Consider the following 23450-nt stretch of genomic DNA (forward strand, 5'->3'; position numbering starts at 1 on the left):
GTTCTTAAGCCCTTACCACTTACATAGAAATTTCATAAAGTGATTTATGTGCTATAAATTACATACCTATAATCCAGAATTTCAAGAATTAGTAAATTTCAACAAATATTTAATTTACTGGTACACAAAACATACTTTCTTTCACTCATATTATGAAGAAATTATTCACAACTGAACAAGGTTGCAATGGACTTACCTGAATCTGTAGCTGTAATCATTAAGACAAAGTGCTCCTTGGTTTCCCTGTCCAGACTCTGTGTTACTTTAAGTTCTCCACTGGCTGAGAGAGTAAAAGCATTGTCTTCATTACCACCAAAAAGAACATATGAGAGTTTGCTGTTAGATCCTTGATCATCATCTCTTGCCACCACCTGTAGGAGAGAATAGTACATGCCATGGATGTGAGCAAAATAAAGACAATGCATCCCATGGGATTAAATGTATTCGTTAAAAATAACAAGGTAGAACGACACTCAAAGATTCCTAAGATGTATTTTTTCAAGTAAAAAATGAAAAAATACAGTATGGTGTATATTGCATAAGTCTATTTATGTAAAAATATGCATAAAACTAATGCATAGAACTAATACATAGCATTTTCGGAAGGCTTCACAAAAATTTTTAATAGCAGTTTCACCTGGGTAATTGAATTTATGAAGAGAGAAGGTAAAACAATATTTGTAACAAATTTTTTAAACATTTACGTCATTTTATTTTCTTACTATGTGCAGATATTACTCTCAGTGAAACAAATTCAAAAACACAAATACATAAATGTGTGCAACATGGATATGCACAAAAGAATGTAATTGAAATGGAATATTTTCATCTATGAGGAAATGAATAGGTTCTTAGGTTTGGTGTTTATACACCTTTTCAAGATTTGCTATATCTGTAATTGAGTATTTATGGATGAGAATGGGGGAGAGGGTGGGGAAGCACGAACATTGTAGAAGAGGGGGGATTTTCAGTTAGATGTCTTATAGTGAACACATATTGTTTTATTTAAATATACTGACCTGAAGAATTGTTCTGGGTAGTGTCTCTAAATTCTCAGGGACATTTACAGAATATGGAGATAGCTCAAATATCGGAACAAAATCGTTAATATCCAGTAGGACAATGCTCACGGTAGAGGTATCAGTTCGGGGGGTGCTGCCCCGATCTGTTGCCTGAACAGTTAAAAGGTAAGTAGGGTTCTTCTCTCTGTCCAAAGGCTTAGCCACAGTGATGGCACCTGTGACAGAGTCGATTCGAAATTCCTGATTGGCATTACCATCAACAATGCCATAGCGAACCTGTCCATTTGTACCTTCATCTCCATCTGCTGCAAATACTTGTATTATATCTGTTCCAGTAAGTGTGTTTTCATTAATCTCCACTTTATACAAAGCTTGTGCAAAAACAGGGTTGTTATCGTTGATGTCCAGTACCATAACCACAACTTCTGTAGATGAAGAGAGAGACGGTTGACCTTTGTCTGTAGCCACCACTGTCAGAGTATAATTAGAAACCTCTTCTCTGTCCAGTTCTCCAGTGAGCCTCACTTCACCATCAATGGTTCCAATACTGAACTTGTTTCCCAAAGGGTTCAGCAGGGTGTACTCAATGTAGCTGTTTGGGCCACTATCTGGGTCAGTTGCTTGGGCTTTGAAAACAACAGTATCAATAGGTGTGTTTTCTGGAATGTATGTCAACTTAGGGGAAAGAAATGCTGGTGGGTTATCATTTACATCCAACAAAATAATGGAGACTTGAGCAGTGCTTGTGAATCTGGAGGCCGCAAGCTGGGGCAGGTCATGCACCTGAACAACCAAGTTGTAGAAGGACTGACTTTCCCGATCCAGGGCTTTTAGAACTTTAAGTACGCCATTCTTGTCAACTGTGAACTGTCCGAGGCTATCACCTGAAGCAATGCTATAAGCCAATTGAGAGTTGATGCCTGAAATTGAGGGAAAAAATAAAACTTTCTTAAATGTATGCCGATAGCAAACTAAGCTGCAGCAAATCTTCTGGCCTGCTTGATATATCGCGCACTCAGACACACTTTAAAAATGATTTAGCTACAGTTAATTTATTTAGTAAATAATGCAAACATATAACTCTTTTCCTGCTAACTTTTGATCTGAAAAGATGTTTACAATCTGGTGAACAAATGATCTATATGTTGCTTGCTATTTACTAGGGTGTTGAAATGTTAAATTACAAAAGTAAAAGTATTCTGTAGAGCGGATATTTTTCTATACTTTTCCTTATTTCTACCACATAATTCCCGATGGTCCAATACTAACAGTGCCACGCTCCATACTATTAGCCAAACATTTATAACTTCAGTAATTTATTGAAGCCAACACCAATTTTCAGAGAAGGGTAATAAAATGTTCTGATGTATGGCATTACTCATGGATGCTGTAAGTCTACTTTTACATTCCTTGTCAGAACCAATAAGTACTTATTAATTCCTATTAAGCATTTAGCCAAGTAATAATCTTCGAGTAAGTAGTTCTTTCTCAAACTTTGTTATACATATTTAAAGTTTTTAAAAAAATTTTTCTTTAAAGGAATCGTTAGCATGTTGGGAATATTAGAGGATATTGTGATAAGAAACATATTATGCACCTAGATAATCCATCTTTAGCAGAGATTCTATATTCTGGGACTTGGGAATATCTACTGAGTAATATGAATTGCTTCAAATAGCTCTTATGTTTCTAAAGTTAATTAACTATCCAGGTTTCTGAATTCCACCTATCAGAAATGATACCTACTCTTTCCCAAGAGTCTTCTAGAACAATTTAATCAGCTTTTTGCTCTTTATTTATTTTAAATATTCTTTTTACAGTACTCTATGACTGCTTCAGTTAGCTTTTGCCTTTTCTTGAACTTCATCAAGTTTTTTACAAAGGCAAGCTTTACCTGAGTAATGAGATTTTCTTTTCTACCATGTAGGGCTTGTTCTTTTTAAAAATGCCACAGTTACTTTTTTCCTGTGATTTTATGGTCTTTAAATAATGTCCTTTGCCTAACTTGATGCATAGGAAAAATATTTATAAAGATAACTTTCAGGCACTGGCTTATTGACAACAATTTCTAGGGTAAACAATGGTTGAGTCGATCTTTGAAGAGGTAGGGTTTCCTCCCTCATTATAAGTCCTGGCTTTTAATCTTTACAGTTTATTTAAGACTATTCACAAGTGAACAAAGCAGAGGTTATACAGTGTGGAATACTTAGGAGCCTGAGGATCAGGAAAAAAATGAATAAATAAAGCTAACACAGGTTACCGGTCAATTCACCAGCAGGAGAGAAAGAGAATTTTAAGATCTGGATAGAACAAAGCCAACAGCCTACTTCAATACCTTATAATAAAATTCCAAAGGTTTTGAAGGATAAAATGTTCTAGCAATTTCATATACACACACAATTGGTGGAACTTTTTATTTCTGATTATGTGTATATATGTATATTCACAAATATTTATATATGTTATATATATATAAAATCTAATTACTTTTTAAGGAAAATTTCTGCATTTCTTATGACCAATCTACCAGCAAATATTTAGTTCCTATTCTTTTGAGGCCCACACTCAGACATTATTAGAAACAGTTATGAAAACACCTGAATAAAAATAATACCAACAGAGATATAAAATTTAGTTCTACGAAAGCATATAAAATCTTTCCTATCTATGATCAAAGGACGTTAAACAGACTGACAAAATTTCACATGGCTGTGAAGTGATGGTCTAACATGTCCACATAAATCAACAGCAATGGGAGCAATTAAAGCAAGAATCTGAATATCCTTAGTCCACCACGTCTGCTGCTTCCTTGGGTAAACAGCTAAATTACAGAGGCAAAAAGAGAACACGATACTGAGATTTTATGGCCTTGCTGTAAACTGCAGAACAGCCTCTTTTATAAAGGGGAAAAGTGTGGTAAATGGGTGAGTGGAGGAAGTAATAAATTTTAAACTAACTAGAATTACAAAAAAAAATTGATCTTATACTGTAATCCATAATGACAAATACATTAGGTAGCAATATTAAAAGTGAACTGAAGATAACAGTTATTATCTTTGATAAAACAAACACAAAAATTTAACAACTTTTGCACAAAATATTACAACACTAGGAAATAGTTCTTATCTCAGGAACCAAAACCCAACTGGTGCAATTATAGGCCACGGAAGCCGTCTACATTTGCTTTACTGTAAAGAAAAGGACTTTTCATTTCCTGACAACTCTAATAAGTAACATTGGGCATATGCTCTACATCTAAAAATACATGTGGACATATTAAAACTCAAAATTCTCCCTGTACATTTGTAGTATTCTGAAAAATACTAAGCATGGACCATTTTTCTCTCTCTTCTCTTGGTATCAAATATCTGAACCATGAAACAATAAATATATTATTTTTAAATTGTACACTTTATCCATAACTGTTGGAACTTGAATTTAGTGGGCCATAAAAGCCCACTTTAACTTAAAACAGCCCACATTTCAAACCCTTTATGTTCAATGCTCTGAAAATCATTTAGTTACATGATTCTTCCTAGCAGTTTTATTGTTGTATGTATGGTTCCGTTATAGATAGACAGATAGATATAGATTGGATTTCATCCTTATGAATAATTTATCTCCAGGAAGCATAGCCTATAAAATATATAAAAATATATATACATAAGCATATACAAATAATAAAATATTTTAAAAAATGATAGGTCTATGGTCCCATGTTTAAAAATGTATATTTATTCATAATCTATAAATATTATCTTATGATTTCTATAAAGAACTAACATTTGTCAACTTTTCACATAGCTGCAACACATACAAGTGTTCTGGATAACATTCATTTTTATGAAGCAGTTTCAACAAGGTCAAAAGATCACTAGAATATGAAACTCACTGACTAGTCAAATGGTCTTCACTGTGCACTAAGAATATATGGGTATATTTATTCAGCAAAAATTACCATTGCTTTATTAGTAAAGCATTCTTACATGATTCCCCAATATTTTCACATGTATTATTCTAGAAATTTATTATTTCTAGAAGCCTCATGATTAATACGGATATTACTTATCTTGTGAAAACAGTAAAAGATTTGCTTTATTCTTATGAAATGTCATGTGACCTAAATTTTAATCTCTGAGAGAATCCATATGCAGATAACAAAAAATGTTAAATTTATTTTCATATAAAACTACTTCACTTAAGAAGATGACAATATTACGTTACCAAGAATTTTCTGATTAGAAATTAAGAATAGTTAATTTAAAAACATCTGAACAATAGTGTTTGAGAAAAACTTTGAGAATCTTTAGTGTAATTGAGATTGGCACATTTTGCATGCAAGGTTACCCTTGCGCAGCCTTATCATTGTCCTTGAAATTCAGCAAGAACAGGAACTCTGTCCTATATTTCAGGCCAAGGTACAGGAAATTACACTGATAAAAGTATTCAAAACTAAAACAATGAATAAAAGTGGCTTGAAACTTTTACTCTACACAATTAAAGAAAAAAAATCCATGAAAAGTGACTTGGAGTCAATGGTTAATGTATTTCTTTGCGTACATGTGCATGGAATATTCCATCAGGTGTTGACAAAGAAAGCTTATTTTATGCTATTTTCCCAGTTTCCCTACACTTGAAGCTATGAAGATAAATGAAATTCATTGTAGAGGAGCACACAATCCTATGAAACAATGGGCTCTCTTTGATGCCAAACAAATCAAAAAGGAAAATGGTGGAAAATTCTTCATTACAGAAAGCTTAAGCACAGTCACAGGGACAGAGAACTTAAAAACGTATGAGTAGCATTGAAAATATTCACATTCAGGGAACAGGTAAACTAACCAAAAGTTATGATAACAGAGAAATTAATCTCCAAAGTAACAATTAACCTTATGTATAGATGACTAATTGGAGCCCATCCACAGACTTGAGATGAGGTATATGAAATAGCATGTTCCACATTCTTAGGCCAGGACTTGGTACATACTAAATATTTGACCTATCTCAGTTATTGATGCTATTATTAATATTGCTATGATGAGTAGTAGTATTATTGGCAATAGTAGTAGTACTAGATTACAGCTGTATCTATGGTAGACATATTCATGTATCCAATTTTAACTGTACTTGAATAAGAGGAGGAAACTTCAAAAGGCACTTACTCAATGAATTCTAAAGAAAGTATTTCCAATTTCGTTTATTGAAACATATATAAAATACTGTGCTTTTTGCTTCTCATATCTTTCCAAGTGCCATTTCTAGACACTACTGAAAAGAAACTAAGTATAGAATAGAATGTTAAAATAGAATGGTATTCTGAGATTACATAAATCATCAAAGTCGTAAGAATGAGAAAATTCTAAATTGAGGTGGATATGCCTATGGTATTTGGCATTCCTTAGGTTAGAGACCTATTTCCTCTTCCCTTGTTCTGTATACTGATAGGACATTTAATTGCATCCAGTGGAAGGGAAAACAATATATTAATTTTCCAAATAATTTGGCTAAAGACTGGTGATCTCTACAATGCTATCTTTAATGCTATCTTATCTGATATGCATACTTATAAAACAAGTCTTGGAAGAAAGGCCAGGGTGAAAGCTTTTAAAAGAAAGCATACCAAATGCTTTTGCAATAAATAGAAATCAAACATATGTAAAGTACAGAGTAAGTGCAAAATCTCAACTTGAGTATATAACTTAAACAGATTTGAGACTGTCCTTTGAGTCAAAGCAGGAAAGCTTGCTAAAATATTATTAGCAATTCTGGGGTCAAAAATATAAAACTTAGTTATACACTTCTAAGTATTTTTCTTTAAGGCTTTAGTTTCCTTTAGCTTCTAAATTTTATCATTTTTAAGTTCAAATAATATATATATACACATAAATATTTTTATTTATATAGTAAAAACCTACCAAAAATTGTTATGACTTACTTCTACATTACTAAACTTTTACTGGAAAAAAAGAAGATAGTTTATAAATTTTATATAATGATGAAAGGCATGCTGTGTAATTACAAATAAGAACTCAACTGATAAAATATTTAATTTTTAAAATCTTCTATAGTTAAATTATAATTCTATTCCTTGACTTTGGACCTATAGTCACAAAATGAAAATTTGTGACAGCTGAACGGGTTAAATAACTATAATATAAATGACATTTTTTTCAGTGACATTTTAATGAAGTTTTTAAAAGTGTATTAAATAAAGTACATACCATCATCTGCGTCAGTAACATTAAACACAAGAACAGTAGATCCTAGAGGTAGATTCTCCATTAAAGATGTGCTATATGAATTCAAGCTGAAAATAGGTGGATTATCATTTACATCTAGAATATTGAAATAAACTCTGATGGTAGTAAATTGTCCCCCACCGTCTTCAGCTCGAACAGTGAGGATATAATATTGCTGAGTTTCAAAATCTAATACTCGAGTCAAATTAAAGACTCCAGTAACTGGATTCAAGAAAAAGATGCCATCTTCATCATCTTCATTCACAATGTATGTAATTTCTCCATTCACACCAGAGTCATCATCCGTAGCTAAAATAGCTGCTACCAAAGAACCTATCAAAAAGAATAAATTAATAGTCTAAAATTAGTGAAACAAAGGTTATTACTGAGATAATAAATACAAAGTCATCAAAAATGTATTTTTACAGTAAAATATCTTAACTACAGCACCACTGTGAAAACTTAGTGAACACAACATTCCACAGATTTCTACATTAACACTGATACCAACATTCCCATGTATCAATAAAACATATAACACATTAGATAATCAGTGCATCTCAGGATGCAGTATAAATATGCTGGTTGATTAATCCTAGTCTGATATTATTTTTCCACCTAGCAGTACCAATTCATAAACATAGTGGTGAATTGGGTGAACATATACTGTCACCCAATGCTAGTGTCAAGAACTGAGGATGCCAAGAAATAATATAGATTTATCCCCTGGGGAGATCACTCTATAGCTCATATGGTCATTGCTATAATTAAGGCAAGAAATAAACGTGATTGGAATTTCATGAAGGATAATGTGCAACACATCTTGGGAAATAAAACTGTAGAAAGAAGTAGTTCCCTATAAATGTTTAATTCCTTTGCCAAATGGTGTTTCCAGACCATATGTGTTATCATGCACACTCATTCCAAATTTAATTCAGAATAAAATTTCAATTTTAGATAAAAATTTCCAATAATGGACATGAAGCATACACACATACCAGAAATATGGATATTGAGTACTCAGACTCAACAATCCCAATATAATATGTTCAAAGAGGCAAGATTATAAATCAAGGTTCAGATTTTAGTAATACTGGGCACCTGCCAATATCCAAGTCTCATGATACAAACTCACAAATATTTTCCAAGTTAACCTTTACCCTAATTCTAACAGAATTTAGTTTTTATTTTATAGAAGAAAAAAATTCAAGCTAAGAGAAATGAATTAATTTGTCCTTGGTCACACAGTAAGTGTTTAGAACCAGTAGTCACAGTTTTCCATGTACTTTTTCTGTTCTATTTATACACAGCAGCATAAGCACATTAGATATTTTTAAAGTGGAAAAAGAGTATCAAAACCGTAGTTGCCAGAAAAATTAACAACCCATGTCACAATACTTTCAGACACAGAAATACCTATAATTAGTAATCAGATAAATGGCTAGCCTCATTCAGTCTCAAAAATCTAGCGATTTGCTTGGGAATTGTAGCAAAGATGGCTAATTAAAAGACTCAGAAATCCAGCATATATATTTTTATAGCTAGTAGCATATGGTAAAAATTAGTCACTAATTGAGAGCAGCCAAAATATAGTCTGTAATTTTAGTCAAAGGTGATCCTTGCAAAATGCACTTAAGGGCATGTCACCTACCAGGGATGGTGTCTTCTGGGATGTCAAAAGAGTACACAGGTCTGGAGAACTTGGGTGTGTGGTCATTCACATCACTGACAGTGATATTAATTCTCATGTCCGAGGACTGAAGACCATCATCAGCACGAACCAGCAATGAATATTTGGAACGGCGTTCCCGGTCCAACCGCTTGGTTGCTATCAAATCTCCAGATTCAGGGTCAATGCGGAAACTATCATCAGCTCCACTAATGATAGTGTATGTCACAAGAGCATTTGCACCCTAAAAAAAGAGACCAAGGAGCTGAACTATTGGAATTAGAACACTAGAAGTGAGAGCATTGCTCCTTATATTTCTTTTGAACATGTATTTGACAAAGTGAGGCTTTTTGGCTTTAAGTTCACATGATATAGGATTTCGAAAGGTAATAGGAGATAAACTTAACTAAGGAGGTGAAAGATTTGTACTGAAAATTATAAAACATCGATGAAAGAAATAAACAAACAAATGGAAAGATATCCCATATCCATGCATTAGAAGACTCAATATTGTTGAAATTTCCATAATATCTATGCAATCTGCAAATGCAATACAATCTATATCAAAATCCTAATGACATTTTTTACAGAAATAGAAAAACAATTCTAAAATTTATGTATGGAACTACAAAGGACCCTGAATAGTCAAAACAATCTTGAGAAAGAACAAAGCTGGAGACATAATGCTTCTTGATTTTAAAATATATTACAAAGTTATAGTAAATTTCAACAGTATGGTACTGGCATAAAAACAGATATATACACCAATAGAACAGAGTAGAAAGCCCAGAAATAAATCCACACATAATGGTCGACTGATTGATTGTCAATAAGGGTGCCAAGGATATACAATGCCTAAAGGATAGCCTCTTCCAAAAACGGTGTTGGGAAAACTGGATATCCACATGCAAAAGAATGAAATTAGACAGTTTTCTTACACCATATACAAAAATCAGCATGCAATGTATTAAAGAGTTACATAAGACATGAAACTGTAAAATTTGAAAACTAAAAGATGGTCTTGGCAATGGTTTCATGGATATAACCCCAAAAGCACAGGAAACAAAAACAAAAACAGACAAGTAAGACTGCATAAAACTAAAAATCTTCTGTATAGTAAAGGAAACCATCAACAAAATGAAAAGGCAAACTATGAAATAGAAGAAAAGGCTTGTAAATTATATATCTGATACATAAATAAATCTTCAGTTATGCAAGGTAAATAATTTCTAGAGCTCTGCTCTATAACATTGTGCCTATAGTTAACAGTACTGTATTGAACTCTTAAAAATCTGTTAAGAGGGTAGATTTCTTGTTAAGTGTTTTTACCACAATAAAATAAAAAATAAGAAAGGTAACAGATGAGTATACTATTTTACAGTCTTTCACCATTCACTCCCCTAAATAACATAACAAGTTTAAGCCTTCAATATTAGCTTTATTTTTTTAACTCATAAAATATGCACATGGAAAGGAGTAAAATAGTCACTGTGGAAAATACCAATAATACTATTACTTGGAACCACATTAGCCAGAAGGTTTGCTAAAGGCTCGCTCAGTGCCAGGCACTGTGGTAGCACTATGCACACATTATCTCACTTTCATTCGTTACACCACGAGGTACACCTTCAGAAATGAAGCCCCTGGGTCCTGATGTGCAAGTTCACTCACACACAGGCACACTCTAAGTGTTAGTGCGGATTTCAAACTCAAGTCTGCCTGACTCTGAGCTGTGTTCTTTCTGATATATCCTGAAAAGGTAATTAAATGACAAGGCAGGTGCTAAATAGAGGAGGCTTGCAGTAGCACTGTAAGAACCAAGACAAGCGAGAGGGATTATTTGGAGTTGCTTTATTTAGGGAAGATACAATGGAGACTACGGAGCTGTACTGAGTTTTGTAGAATGAAATTTTTTTTTTTAAAAGTAAAGACTAATAAAAATGTTTGAGTGTAAGCAAAAGTGCAGAAGGAGGGAAAATGATACGCCTGGCTTACTTTGCTGTCGAACAGTTTGTTAGAGTGGAGAGTTTTAATCTAGAACAAAAGAAGAAAGGCTAAAATGTTAGGTTATGACTATATTTTGCAGAATCTCAAATGGAACACAACTTGGTTTGAATTCTATGGCCAAGAAACCTGTTTCTTGTTTAAATTGGAAGCACCCTTTAAAAGTTATTGATATAGTATTATGGACTAGAGTGAGAAAAGGTCAGAGAAGGGAAACACCAAGTAGAGTTTGGGACCAAAAGATGGGCCTCATTTCCCCAAAGTTGGTGAAACAAGTCCCAAGTCCCCGTCCTGTACAATGAAAGCGTGGGTGATTTCATGTGTTCTCTCAGGTCTTTGAACTCAAAACTCTGAACTCTGAACTAGAAAGTTGGCAGAGGGAAAGGAAAGGTTGGGAAAAATAGAACATCCATTAAGTGCTTACTAGGTGCTAAGCACTGCTTTGAGCACATCACTTCAAGGGCACTAATTGATTTAATTCTTAAAGGCAAACTATTTAGTTAAGTACTATTATAATCCCCATTTTAAATATAAAGAGACTGAGACAAAGGAACTGAAATCCTGGCCATTTTTGCCTCAGATCTTAGATTCTGAATCACGATGTACGCAGCAAAATATACAAGTCGAATTAGTATGATCTGACAGATTATTGGACATAGAAATAATAATGTCTCTCATTTGTTCAACATTTTCATATATGTTCTCACTTCTTTTAACAATCGCATGTGATGAGTAAAAGTGAAAGAAAAGAAAAAAAAGTTTTTAAATTTCAGATTACTTTGGCTGGGAATTACTGAAGACATTTCAGAAATAGGATCTGGTTTGACGTAGGAAAAATTATGAAGTGAAATTTTACTTGTGGTGTGTTCAGTCACTGAAGGCTAGCGTCGTAGAAACGGTGATCTGGCGATTAGAGATTTGGGAATGCGGTTTGAGAAAAACGTCTGGGGGTCATTGTATGAGGTATCTTGAAGCCGCAAAAGTTGTCCAGAATTTAAATTAGAAAAGATAAAGAAAGGAACAGCAGCAGCATAAGGACTGAACAAGAATGTGTAAGGAGTGAGAAGCAGCAGCAGAGGAAGGGATTGGCAGTGGGAAGAATGAAGAGAGATATTTCTTAATTATGTATGTCATAATCAGAATATTGAGTTAAACATATACTGTTTTGATCGGGATATAACATTCTGGGGCTATACTTGTGGGGCTGAAGCTCTGCTCCACTACTTACTAGTTGTGTGGCATTGGGCCTCATACCTAACCTCTTGGAGCCAATGTTTCCTTATCTGGAATGATGATATTACCCCCCAAATAGGGTTGTTGTGAAGATTAAATTGGTTAATACATGTTAAAAAACCCAGAACAACACTTCAGAAATGTTAAGTATAGGAGAATGCCAGCTATGATTTTATCGTATTTTTACTATTTTCTTATAAGAGAAACGTGATGGGTTAGATGTATTTGACAATTTAAGCCTCTGCAAAAGAGCAATTTAAATCAAAATATGGTTAGAGTTGCTGTATATTCTAGGGAAAATATGATTTCCGATTTCCTATTATGTGATTATTGATCTTGACTCTCAGGTATAAGTTCTGTTGGAATTGACTTCAAAAATTACTTTTTGTTTTAGATATATAAACAAATGTACCTATTACTGTTATTAACCTCTAAAAATGTGCTTATTAAAATATTCATACAAAGAGATCTTAAGAAGAATAGTAGGGGCTGGGCACGGTGGCTCACGCCTGTAATCCTAGCCCTCTGGGAGGCCGAGGCAGGTGGATCGCTCGAGGTCAGGAGTTCGAGACCAGCCTGAGCAAGAGCGAGACCCCGTCTCTACTAAAAATGGAAAGAAATTATCTGTCCAACTAAAAAAAAAAAAAAAATATATATATATATATAGAAAAAATTAGCCAGGCATGGTGGCGCATGCCTGTAGTCCCAGCTACTCGGGAGGCTGAGGCAGTAGGATCGCTTAAGCCCAGGAGTTTGAGGTTGCTGTGAGCTAGGCTGACGCCACGGCACTCACTCTAGCCTGGGCAACAGAGCGAGACTCTGTCTCAAAAAAAAAAAAAGAAGAATAGTAGGGAAAACTTAAGTTTTGAGTGTGTAGGAATTTAAAGCTGACATACTGGAAGATTGTAACATCCACGTTTCTATACATCTTTTTCCTCATTGCTTACATATGTTTTTTCCTTCATGTTCAAACATATAAGGGAATGATTTCTAACAGTCTAAGGCAAGAATATTCCCTCTTTCAAAATTTATGTGTAGCGATATTTGCTATCTTTTTACACTGCATTCCCCAAGCCAATCCGAAATTTAGTAAAATGAATGCCTCCAAGCACACTTTAATTTAATAATGGCACAGCTGAGTCTAACACATTATCCATATTCATCTTGTATATTCAGGTGTACATGGAGTACCTAACATATTTATTATAATTTTATGGTTTAACAAAAACATTCCGTAAGAATTTTAGACTTCTAATCTGACCATATTCTGTACTATTTGTTCCATTTTACTAGGAATTCTAACATTTTAGTAAAGTAGCCCACGTATGAAAACAACTACATTCAATTTTGACCTATTACAATGGTAAGTATTTGGAAATTAAGGGAAAGCAAAGAAACAAAAACCTATTTAAAGCTATTACAAAAATTGATATTTAGAAATGTCCTCTCTACAAAATGACTGTAATAATAATATTCCTAAGGTTGTGATAATTCTTCTGAAAAGAAGCAAAGACACATCAGACTGTGTTGATAAAACAATATTTTTTCTTATTCAAAATCGCTGATGTGGTGAATTAATACTAGTGAATGTCTGAAAATGCCTCACCAAGAGTAATGATTTAATTAGGTTTTTTTGCAAAGTATATTTATTTAATATCCAAAATGTGCCATATCAGCAAAATGTCAAGAAACAAATATTGTGTTTCAGCTGCAGTGCAGTGGAAATAATGCTGGGTAAAATATTCTACTCTCCTGAACCACAGAGACAAAAGCACATGGAAGGAATTCTAAAAATAAATAGCTATAAATTGCAAATGCATTTTACAAACTTAAATAGTATTTTCAAAAACAAGTATGCTACCATGAAGCAAAGTGTGAGTATCCTGGCTCGTTACTAGAATAATCATTCTGTGTGTAAAAGGGAACAACAGACTGACAGAGTCATGTGCTTCCAAAAGATGTGTATCTTCATCCAAAACATGTTTCAAGTGATATTTCAATTAAGTTGAACATGTACATATTGCTTTCTAAAACTGTAATTCCATTACCCAGGTTTTATTCTCCAGAGCCCTTTCTCTAACATACTAATACTTATATGTTAGCTTGAGTAATTAAGTAAAAGTGTATAAATAATAATAAAAAAATCAACACAATTTGCTGATGACCTACATAATCTTGAGTCCTACTCAAACTAGATGAAAAAAGAAAACAGAGCCATGATTTGGTAAGAGGGAAAACATTTCAAGTATTTTTTTCCAGGTTCAACTAAGAGTAAGGAACTGAGAATAAAGTAGAAAACAGAATAAAGGTTTATCTATTATTAAAAGCATCAATATTAATTTATTTTAAGCAACTCAAAAAAGGGAAACAGCCAAAAATTCCAAATGCCCTAAAGCCATTCTGCTTGGCATAGGGCCAAAGAAATGTGGGTTCGAGTCAAGAGTTCTAGTTGATAGTTTTTAAAACACTATTAAAAATTTTTAAGAGAAAATGTATTCAAGAAGAAAACAACCTCATGAGCTTCAACTTTAAAAAGTAAGGTCCTAAAGCAGTTTTACAAAAATGTCTCCCTTGCCTTTAAAGTTGTAGGTGCACCTACTTACTCCCTTTCATCATCCTCTGCTGCCTTTCTATACACATACACACACACACACACACACACACACACACACAGATCCCATTACAAAGAATGTGGTGATCTTTATGCCTTCAGGCATAAAGTCACACCTTGCACATATTGTCAGCATTCCTCTCTCCCCAGGAATTTTAACAACCCTTCCTCTATTTCCCTTGTCTGTTCCTACTTTATAGCTTTACACTTTCCACCTGGTATTAGCCCACCCTGTCTCATCCCAAATGCAGTTCTTGTATATCCTAGATATCATCATTTTACATTCAGTATTTTTTAAACTAAATGTCTAAGTGATAAAACCTGCATTGTTCATTAAGTATTTTTTAAACTTAAGAAAACAAAGCTCAATAGAAATAAAACAATATTCATTAAAATAAGTGTTAGTATAAATACCTAGATACATAAAGACATTCAAAAGATGAACTTGAAGGCAATGGAAGTGTGAGCACATATACACATGTACACACACACACACACACACACACACACACAGAAGTCAGAGAAAAATAAACATGCAGGCACCATTGCATTTATATTAACACTTATTTGTAATATTCCTTAAAGGAAAATATAGGGAGAGAAATAAAATTATAACAGTATCAAGAGCATAATGTTAAAAGCTTTGAATGTTGGCATCTCTTTGACATAATCAATTCTTAAGAGAGAAGTATGATGATTAAAACAACTAAATTTCCAAATACAATTTTATTTTTGACTCACTGTAATTTGTACTGAATAATCCCACTCTAATTATAATATTCCATGGAGTAAACAGCCATCCATTAGAATATATATTATAATTAACATGATTATTGCTTCATTCTTTTGACATGATTAGAATAAATCATTTCAAACAAATGAGTTTTATTTGCTCTATTCCTACAGAGAGTATAGCCAATAACATAGTCATTACAATTTCAATTGTTTGATGTGAATTGTCTTATGTCAATTACATGTGGTTTTTTTGGTTGTTATTGCTATTTTCAAATAAGTTAATGAAATTTTATGAATTGATATATCCAAATATATTACAAACCTTAAGAAAATGAAATATTTATTAAATTATAGCAACATTTATGTTTAAATGTTTACACATATAAACATTTACTAAATAGTGATAAAATATATCTACAATAATAGAAGTGTTCAGTCACATAACTCTTTTAATGACGGCTAAATGTGGCATAAGTGTGAACTTTTCTCTACATAAAATTGAGGGGAAGGTACTAAAAACAAGACACCAGATCTTTTCTAACAGGAAACTATAATTATCTAAATGTCTATACTTTATTCTGTTCCGTTTTACTAGTTAGATTTTGGTAAAATTTGTAAATGACCGAGTCATTACATTTCTGTATTTGCTATTAAAATTAGTCTTACTTATTCACCTTTTTAAAGTTAAAGAAATAAATTTATGAGTTTACTTATAAACCAAAAATCAAATTTTCAGATATTTCTGGAGTTTGGAAGAGAGTAAGGAAATTAAATTCCCTTCTCTGTGTTGGGGTTGGCTTAAGGGGCAAAAGGTAAGGAGATCCTGGTGTCTGGGAAGGTTATTCCTCTTTCCTCAACACCAGAGTGTTAATTAAACTCTTTACCCAGTAAGAAGGCAAAAACAAGCTGTGAATTTTTTTCCATGGGAAAAATATGTAAATGACAATTATATAAATTTCCATAGCATTTGGACCATGGTGATTACATTGTTCAACTTAAAATATGAATATAGAAAATAGTGATCTAAATTGTGCCCCCTAAAAAGCTTCTGCCCAGCAAAAGAAGTAATCACCAGAGTGAACAGACAACCTGCAAAATGGGAGAAAATATTTGAAAACTATATATTTGACAGAGGATTAATATCTGGAATGTACAAGGAAATCAAACAACTCAAAAACAAAATCAAGAAACAAAATAAAACCAAATAACCCTATTAAAAAGTGGACAAAAGACATAAATAGCCATTTTTCAAAAAAAGACATACAAATGGCCAACAGACATATGAAAAAATGCTCAACATCACTAATCATCAGGGAAATGAAAATTAATACTTCAATGAAATATTATACCAGTAAAAATGGCTATTAATAAAAATGCAAAAAATAACAAATGTTGGTGAAAATATGGAGAAAAGGAACACTTATGCACTGTTGGTGAGAATGTAAATTAGTACAACCTCTATGGAAAACAGTATAGAGATTCCTCAAAGAAGTAAATGAAGACCTACCATTTGATCCAGCAATTCCACTACTGGAGTATTTACCCAAAGGAAAAGAAATCATTATATCAAAAAGATACCTGCACCCTTACATTTATTACAGCAAAATTCACAATAGCAAAGATGGGAATCAACCTAACTGTCCATCAATTGATGACTGGATAAAGAAAATGTGCCATATATATATATATATATATATATATATATATATATATATATCTACACACACAATAGAATACTATTCAGCTATAAAAAGAATGAAATCATGTCCTTTGCAGCAACATGAATGGAACTGGAGGCAATTATCTTAAGAGAAATAAGTCAGAAACAGGACAAATACTGAAAATTCTTCTTTATAAGTGGGAGCTAAATAATGTGTACACATGAATGTAGAGTGTGGAATGGCAGACAAAGGAGACTGAGAAGGGTGAGGGAGTGGGAGAGGGGTGGATGATGAGAGATTACTTAATCAATACAATGCATGTTATTTGGGTGATGGGTTACCCTAAAAGCCCTGTCTTCACCATTACATAATCCTATGCATATAACAAAATTACATTTGTACTCCATAAATGTATAAAAAAATTGTGCCCCCAAATTTCACATTCACCACTACACATGAAATTTCTGTTTATTAAAGGAACTGAAAAAGCATGAGCTTGCCAAGATAATATCCTAAAAATATATGAGGATATTATTGAACTATGTATTTTGTTTTTAAAGATATACGTGTGTATATATACACATGTATGCAAATTAAATGAAAAATTGTAAGGTAACCTTAAAATTCTGTAATTTTAAATTATTTGCTTGTTAGAATTACAAATAGAAATCAATCCTTAGCTGCTATAAGACAGCCAATTGGGATAATAAAGGTATAAAAAAGAGATATGTCTTTAGATATTTTTATTATTTGAGAAAATAAAATAATTTGGCTAAGAAATCTGAGATGCAATCAGCAATTAACTGAGTTGCGGATTCCCAATAAAAGGAAAATTACCTATTGATAGTCTCTATCTTAATATTCTTACATCACATTTCAAGAATCAATATTCTTTGGAAAGGGGCACACAATGCTTAACCTTGATTATTGGGTAATTAAAGTTGTCAGCATATCTAAACATTTGATAAATCACTGCAATACTCAGTTTTAAAGATTCAAGACATGTTCTGAGCTACCTCATCAGCATCCATGGCTGTCAGTTGCATAATCTTAGAACCATCTCCAATGTTCTCCTCTACAGTGAGATCCAGCATGTCCGTTGGAAATACAGGTGGATTGTCATTGATATCCTGAAGTGTTATTTCTACCTACAAAGAGAGAAACAAACAATGCATGAATACCACCATGTGTCTGCAAGATACCAAGTAAAATGTATACCAAGAACCCATGGAACTAAGACTACCAAAATGAATCTGAACCTTTGCATATAACATCCAAACAACAGAAACTACTCCTAGGGAAAGTTGTGAAATTTTTATGGGAAAACATAAAGTGGAAGCTAAGATTGTTTGACTTTTTGATAGTAACTGATTTTACATAATTGCCATGGAGTTTATACAAGAATAGTCACAGATCACCTGTCATTTTAATCCCTAGATATGCGTATCAGTGAGGAACTGCCAAGGATTGGAACCATCTGTCATTCAATCATTAAATGCCATCTGACATGTAGATGAAGTGGTGTAAAATTTCTTCCTGAAATGTTTGCATATTGACAACTAATGTCTAGGGGAAATAAAAAAGTTATCATATTGTTTTAAGAAACACTCAGAATTTCTCCCTGTAATGTCAACCCTCAACCTTTCAGGGAAGAGAAACACACACATCTTCTCTTCTTATTTCCAATCCTATTAGCACTTTTTATTTGTAACTGAAACCAAATGATCACAGTTGTCATGTTTATATAGGTTACAAATATCAAAAGTTTTGCTTGAAAGATCCTAGCCAGGGTTACTTGTTTGTTTCCCTACCTAAGAAAAATTGTTTAAAGGATTTGTGAAGTCTAAACAATAACTTCAAACCCTGTGTTTTGTCTTTTGAGCTAGGTGCTAAAAGCTGATGTTCTGATTAGAAAAAAGAAGACAGCTGCCAGTAAAACTGAAAGCTTCCCCAGATGGATCACAAAATGAAGTCATGGAGAAAAACCCACTCATCCATTTATCTAGGATATGACCAGGGCATTTTTTTCTTATCAGATAGAATGTCATCTTTTAAAGTTATGCTGCAAAAACTCCATCAGATCCAAGAGTGATGAGGGTGGACATGAGGAGAAGGGGAGAACAAAAGAATTCCGGTTTTCCTCCTTTTGGGGGGTAGGGGACAGAGGTCAAGGGGAGAGGGAAAGACAATATGTTGGATTGTCATTATTCTTTGACAAGGAATGAGTGGGAAATATAGGAGAGCTGGACAAAGAAATGAATGAGAAATTGATAAAAAGAGAAAACTCCAGAAAATAATATACAAAATTAAGTACTAAATAATTGTTACACCTCTAGTTCCACCTTTTAGTGGGAGAGTTAGGATTATAAAGCAAATGCCTCAAATGACTCCAGGGAATGGTTCAGACAGGAAGCCTCAGGAGTTGGAAATCTGCTACTTCTGATTTTAGCTAGCATCATTCATTATCTACACCACTTCCTTTAAGAAAAGACCCACAATAGCCACAACTGCATCCTATTAGAACCATTTCCAACTTTCATGTGTTTTAGAATTAGAGACACATGAAGTTCAAATTCTGATCTGCCACTTACTAGCTGGATGAACTTGGGCACTTAATTTCTCTTAGCCTCAGTCCTTCATCTTAAAATGAGGATAATAATATGTGTCTTAGAGCATTTTAGGAAGACTCAACTTTGATGATATAGGTTAAGAAAGGGCTTGGAGCACGCAGTTCCTGGAATAGAAAGATGTCAAGATCTTGGATTTTATGCTGTTTGGGAAGACCTAGGAGGTTCTTTAGAGCCAGAGAGAGGCTATGAGAAAAAGTATTCAATCAATAAGAATTCTAGTCCCACAACCAGATTCAATCAGTATAATCTGTTGTTCATCTCTGGTACATATTGAATGTGTACTAAGCATTATGTAGGGAAGAGCTTACATAGATGTATTTCCAAAGACTGAAAAGGTTGAAAACTGCTGATTTAAGAATAAGTGATTCTGGAATCTGATCTTAGCATAGGTAAGTGTTGCCCTGCAATCCCTTCACTTATCCTAATCCCTAGTGTAGATCTTTCTATCTACAAAGAATTGCAAGATTGTGGACCCATATGCCTGTGTTGTGGTCACTCAGTCTAACATTCATTCATTCAACATTTTAGAATCTATCACATAACAGGTATGTGTTAGTCACTGAAATATGAAAGAAAATAAGACAGGTCACCATACATTGCAGAAAATAGGTGAAATACGTTAATAGAATGTTTTTAAATAGGAGCATTTACATTTATCCCTGGGAAAATATATTGTTGACATCTTTATTCCAAGAAGCTTATCCCTCACACCATGGGTAATTTTTTTTAGCTGCCTTACCTCTTGCTGTTGGCTGTTACCATTTTTTCCTGATGATTCCAGATCCTAACATGTCCTTGGCTCACTCTCTTGGATCTGACACCAACCATTACTATACCCTCTTTGGACTAAGATTTGGTATGATTTGTTTTAAAATGTTAACACACAAAACAGGAATCAAACATTAAAAGTTTAGAGAAAATATCTGGAAACAATAATTAAGACATTATAATGTATTATAGACCCCTTTCTTTCTATGCAAATTGGGTCATTTTAAAGAATACAGACAATGGCTATTAGCAGTTTAAAATTCTGAGATCTTGAAACAACCTACAATATTATTCTAAAACTAAATAATGTATATGTTGCAAAATATACTCTATTCTTTTAAAGACAAACCAAACACTACTGCATAGCTAAGTTTTTAGTGCTAGCATTGCCCATTTGGTGTTTTACATTTATCTTTACATTTGTTTAGACCAGAGGTAAAATAATATCATTTGAATACTCATTTTGCAAAAAAAAAATCACGTTTCAAACTCAGAAGCTTTTCTTCATGAGGTTGCTGTATTTTAAATAAAAAGAAAACACATACTGCCAACAGATTGATAACTTAAGTTGGGGATAACTTTAAGGTATCAACTCTGAAAGTTGTGCAAAATGCCCTTCAAAGATGAAAGAGACATTACCCTTAAGATAAGGCACTCTCATATTTTATGCATGCCTATCAAATGCTGACTGTTGTGCTTAGATATTTGGCCCTTAAGGAACATGTGTGATTTCACCTGCTACAGTTAGAAGAAAGGCATTTGGTAGTTTTGTGTTTGACTTACCCCTAAAAAATAACATCAGCCACAGCTAATGGTTGAACCACAGGTTTTGTCCACTTCCAGGACTATTGTGACTATTTGGGGACCTTTAGAATAATAACTTTCTTGACTAAGATGCCTGCTCCCTAGACAGTGAAACCTGGTAAATAAAATAATTTTATTTTGAGATAAAAGATGACAGAGATTGAGGTATGACCAATTACTTCAAAAATGGTCTGTCTTTCAGTAGTTTTGTAAAGGTAATGTTAAATTAAAAATACAGCTTTAAATATTGTTACCAAACCATGTTATGCTAAAGAAATAAAGTTCCTGGTATTCAGCTTGCTGAATAGTCAAATGGATATTAAAAAACTAAAAATAAAACTATGGGAATAGTGCTATAAAATTTACAATGCTTTTCTCTTTTAATTTTTTTCTGTAATATGCAGTCTATCATTTTATTTTGCACTGACTCAAGAATGATATTATATCTTGGAGATTTGTTTTTAATTTTTTAAGTGAATATATCAGCATATAACTACATGATCATTATTTAATAACAATTATCAAACCATTAGTCTAACTATAAAACTAGATCTAACTATAAAACATGACATTTCACTGACTTAAATTGATATTATGAAAGTAAAATATTATATGCAAGTTTCAGGAATTGACTAAAATAGCAAAGTCCATGATGAGTACATTCCCCAGTTAATAAACTGATAATTGCCCTGTGGTCACCACCTCAACCACAATTAAAAACATATTCTTAAATGCATAACCTCTGGCAAGTTAAATAAAATGGTTCTTAATGAAGTAGATGAAAAAAACTCTAAACCATTTTAATTCAAATCCGTCCTGCAACCTACATAGAATGGTTCTCAAATGAGAATGAAAAATAATATATTTTCTTTTAATTTGGGAGATTGTAGGATTTATACAAGACACTAAAAGTTCAGAAATCCATTCATTTGCAATTAGAAGTATTAATATTTTTGAAGAATCTTAACTATCATGAAGTCCATCTCTCTTATGTTACAGAGAATAAAAACCAAGACATTGAAGTGTCAAGTAATTTGTCTAAGAAAAGAAAATTTAGATCTCCTAACTCTAGCCCATTGATTTTTCCAGGGACCTGTAGGGAGAGCCAGACCTGGGAAGCAAGCTGAATGACGTGCCTAAGACCACACGGTGCCTCTGATCTTTGCACAAAGACAATGATCTTTCATATAAAATATGCATTTGATGTCAACAACAAGAAAATGATTTTTGAGAAAATTAATATCTGATGGGCTGCTTTACAAACACTATTTTATGCACATCCTTGTCCATTTTCAGGTTATTTTACATTTACATTAAAAGAAAATAATCTGAGTGTTTGTCTTATCAATCTCACTGGAAGACTATTAGTCATTCAGCAGGAAGGTCATGGGTATACATTACAAATAAAGATAATTTAGTTAAATTCTCTGTAGATACCAGTGAAAGTGATTGCTTTTAAAATGTCTACAAAAAGCTATTCCTTTCTTAAAAGATGCAACCTGTAAATATTCATTTTCAGAAATGACTGACATTTAAATAGTTGGCAGGATACACAGAAAGTACAGGAACTATAAAATAGTAAGATCTTATGCATCAAGGCAAATGGTGCTTGATTATTTGCTTTGTTTAGTGGCAATAATTATTTACATTATTAATTTTTTATTTATGTGAAACTGATACCCCTAAACTAAATTCCTTACATAATGTTATCACCTAGACCAGTGGTCCCCAACCTTTTTGGCACCAGGGACCGGTTTCATGGAAGACAATTTTTCCATGGACCCAGGTGGGGCAGTGGTGGTGGAGCTCAGGCAGTGATAGACGCCCTGTTTCTAACAAGCCATGGACCAACACGGGCTCATGGCCCGGGGGTTGGGGACCCCAGACCTAGACAACAAAAATTGTGACAAGCTTCACCCTAAAAATATAGTTTAGAATTCACAAATATTATCTCTAAATATATTAAAATAATGACATCAAGATTGCATTTAAATATACCTTGTAATTAGGAGTTCTGTAAAAAAAAATTGATTTCAAAAATAGTATTTTGTAGCATTCATTTGTTTAATACATT

The 23450-nt window shown here is 33.1% G+C and overlaps 1 protein-coding gene across 1 annotated transcript in view; it reads right to left on the reverse strand.

Annotated features, from left to right (window-relative positions):
- FAT4 (FAT atypical cadherin 4) overlaps nucleotides 1-23450 on the reverse strand; it is a 151781-nt gene that overhangs the window by 63393 nt on the left and 64938 nt on the right. Inside the window, exons 2-6 of the mRNA XM_045552311.1 lie at nucleotides 18191-18322; nucleotides 8913-9174; nucleotides 7244-7594; nucleotides 1020-1942; nucleotides 197-371 (exon numbers count right to left, since the gene is read on the reverse strand). Of these exons, the coding sequence (XP_045408267.1) occupies nucleotides 197-371; nucleotides 1020-1942; nucleotides 7244-7594; nucleotides 8913-9174; nucleotides 18191-18322 (1843 nt within the window). The remainder of the gene's footprint in view (nucleotides 1-196; nucleotides 372-1019; nucleotides 1943-7243; nucleotides 7595-8912; nucleotides 9175-18190; nucleotides 18323-23450) is intronic.

The sequence above is a fragment of the Lemur catta genome, chromosome 5, assembly GCF_020740605.2.
Source record: "Lemur catta isolate mLemCat1 chromosome 5, mLemCat1.pri, whole genome shotgun sequence".
Lineage (NCBI taxonomy): Eukaryota > Metazoa > Chordata > Mammalia > Primates > Lemuridae > Lemur > Lemur catta.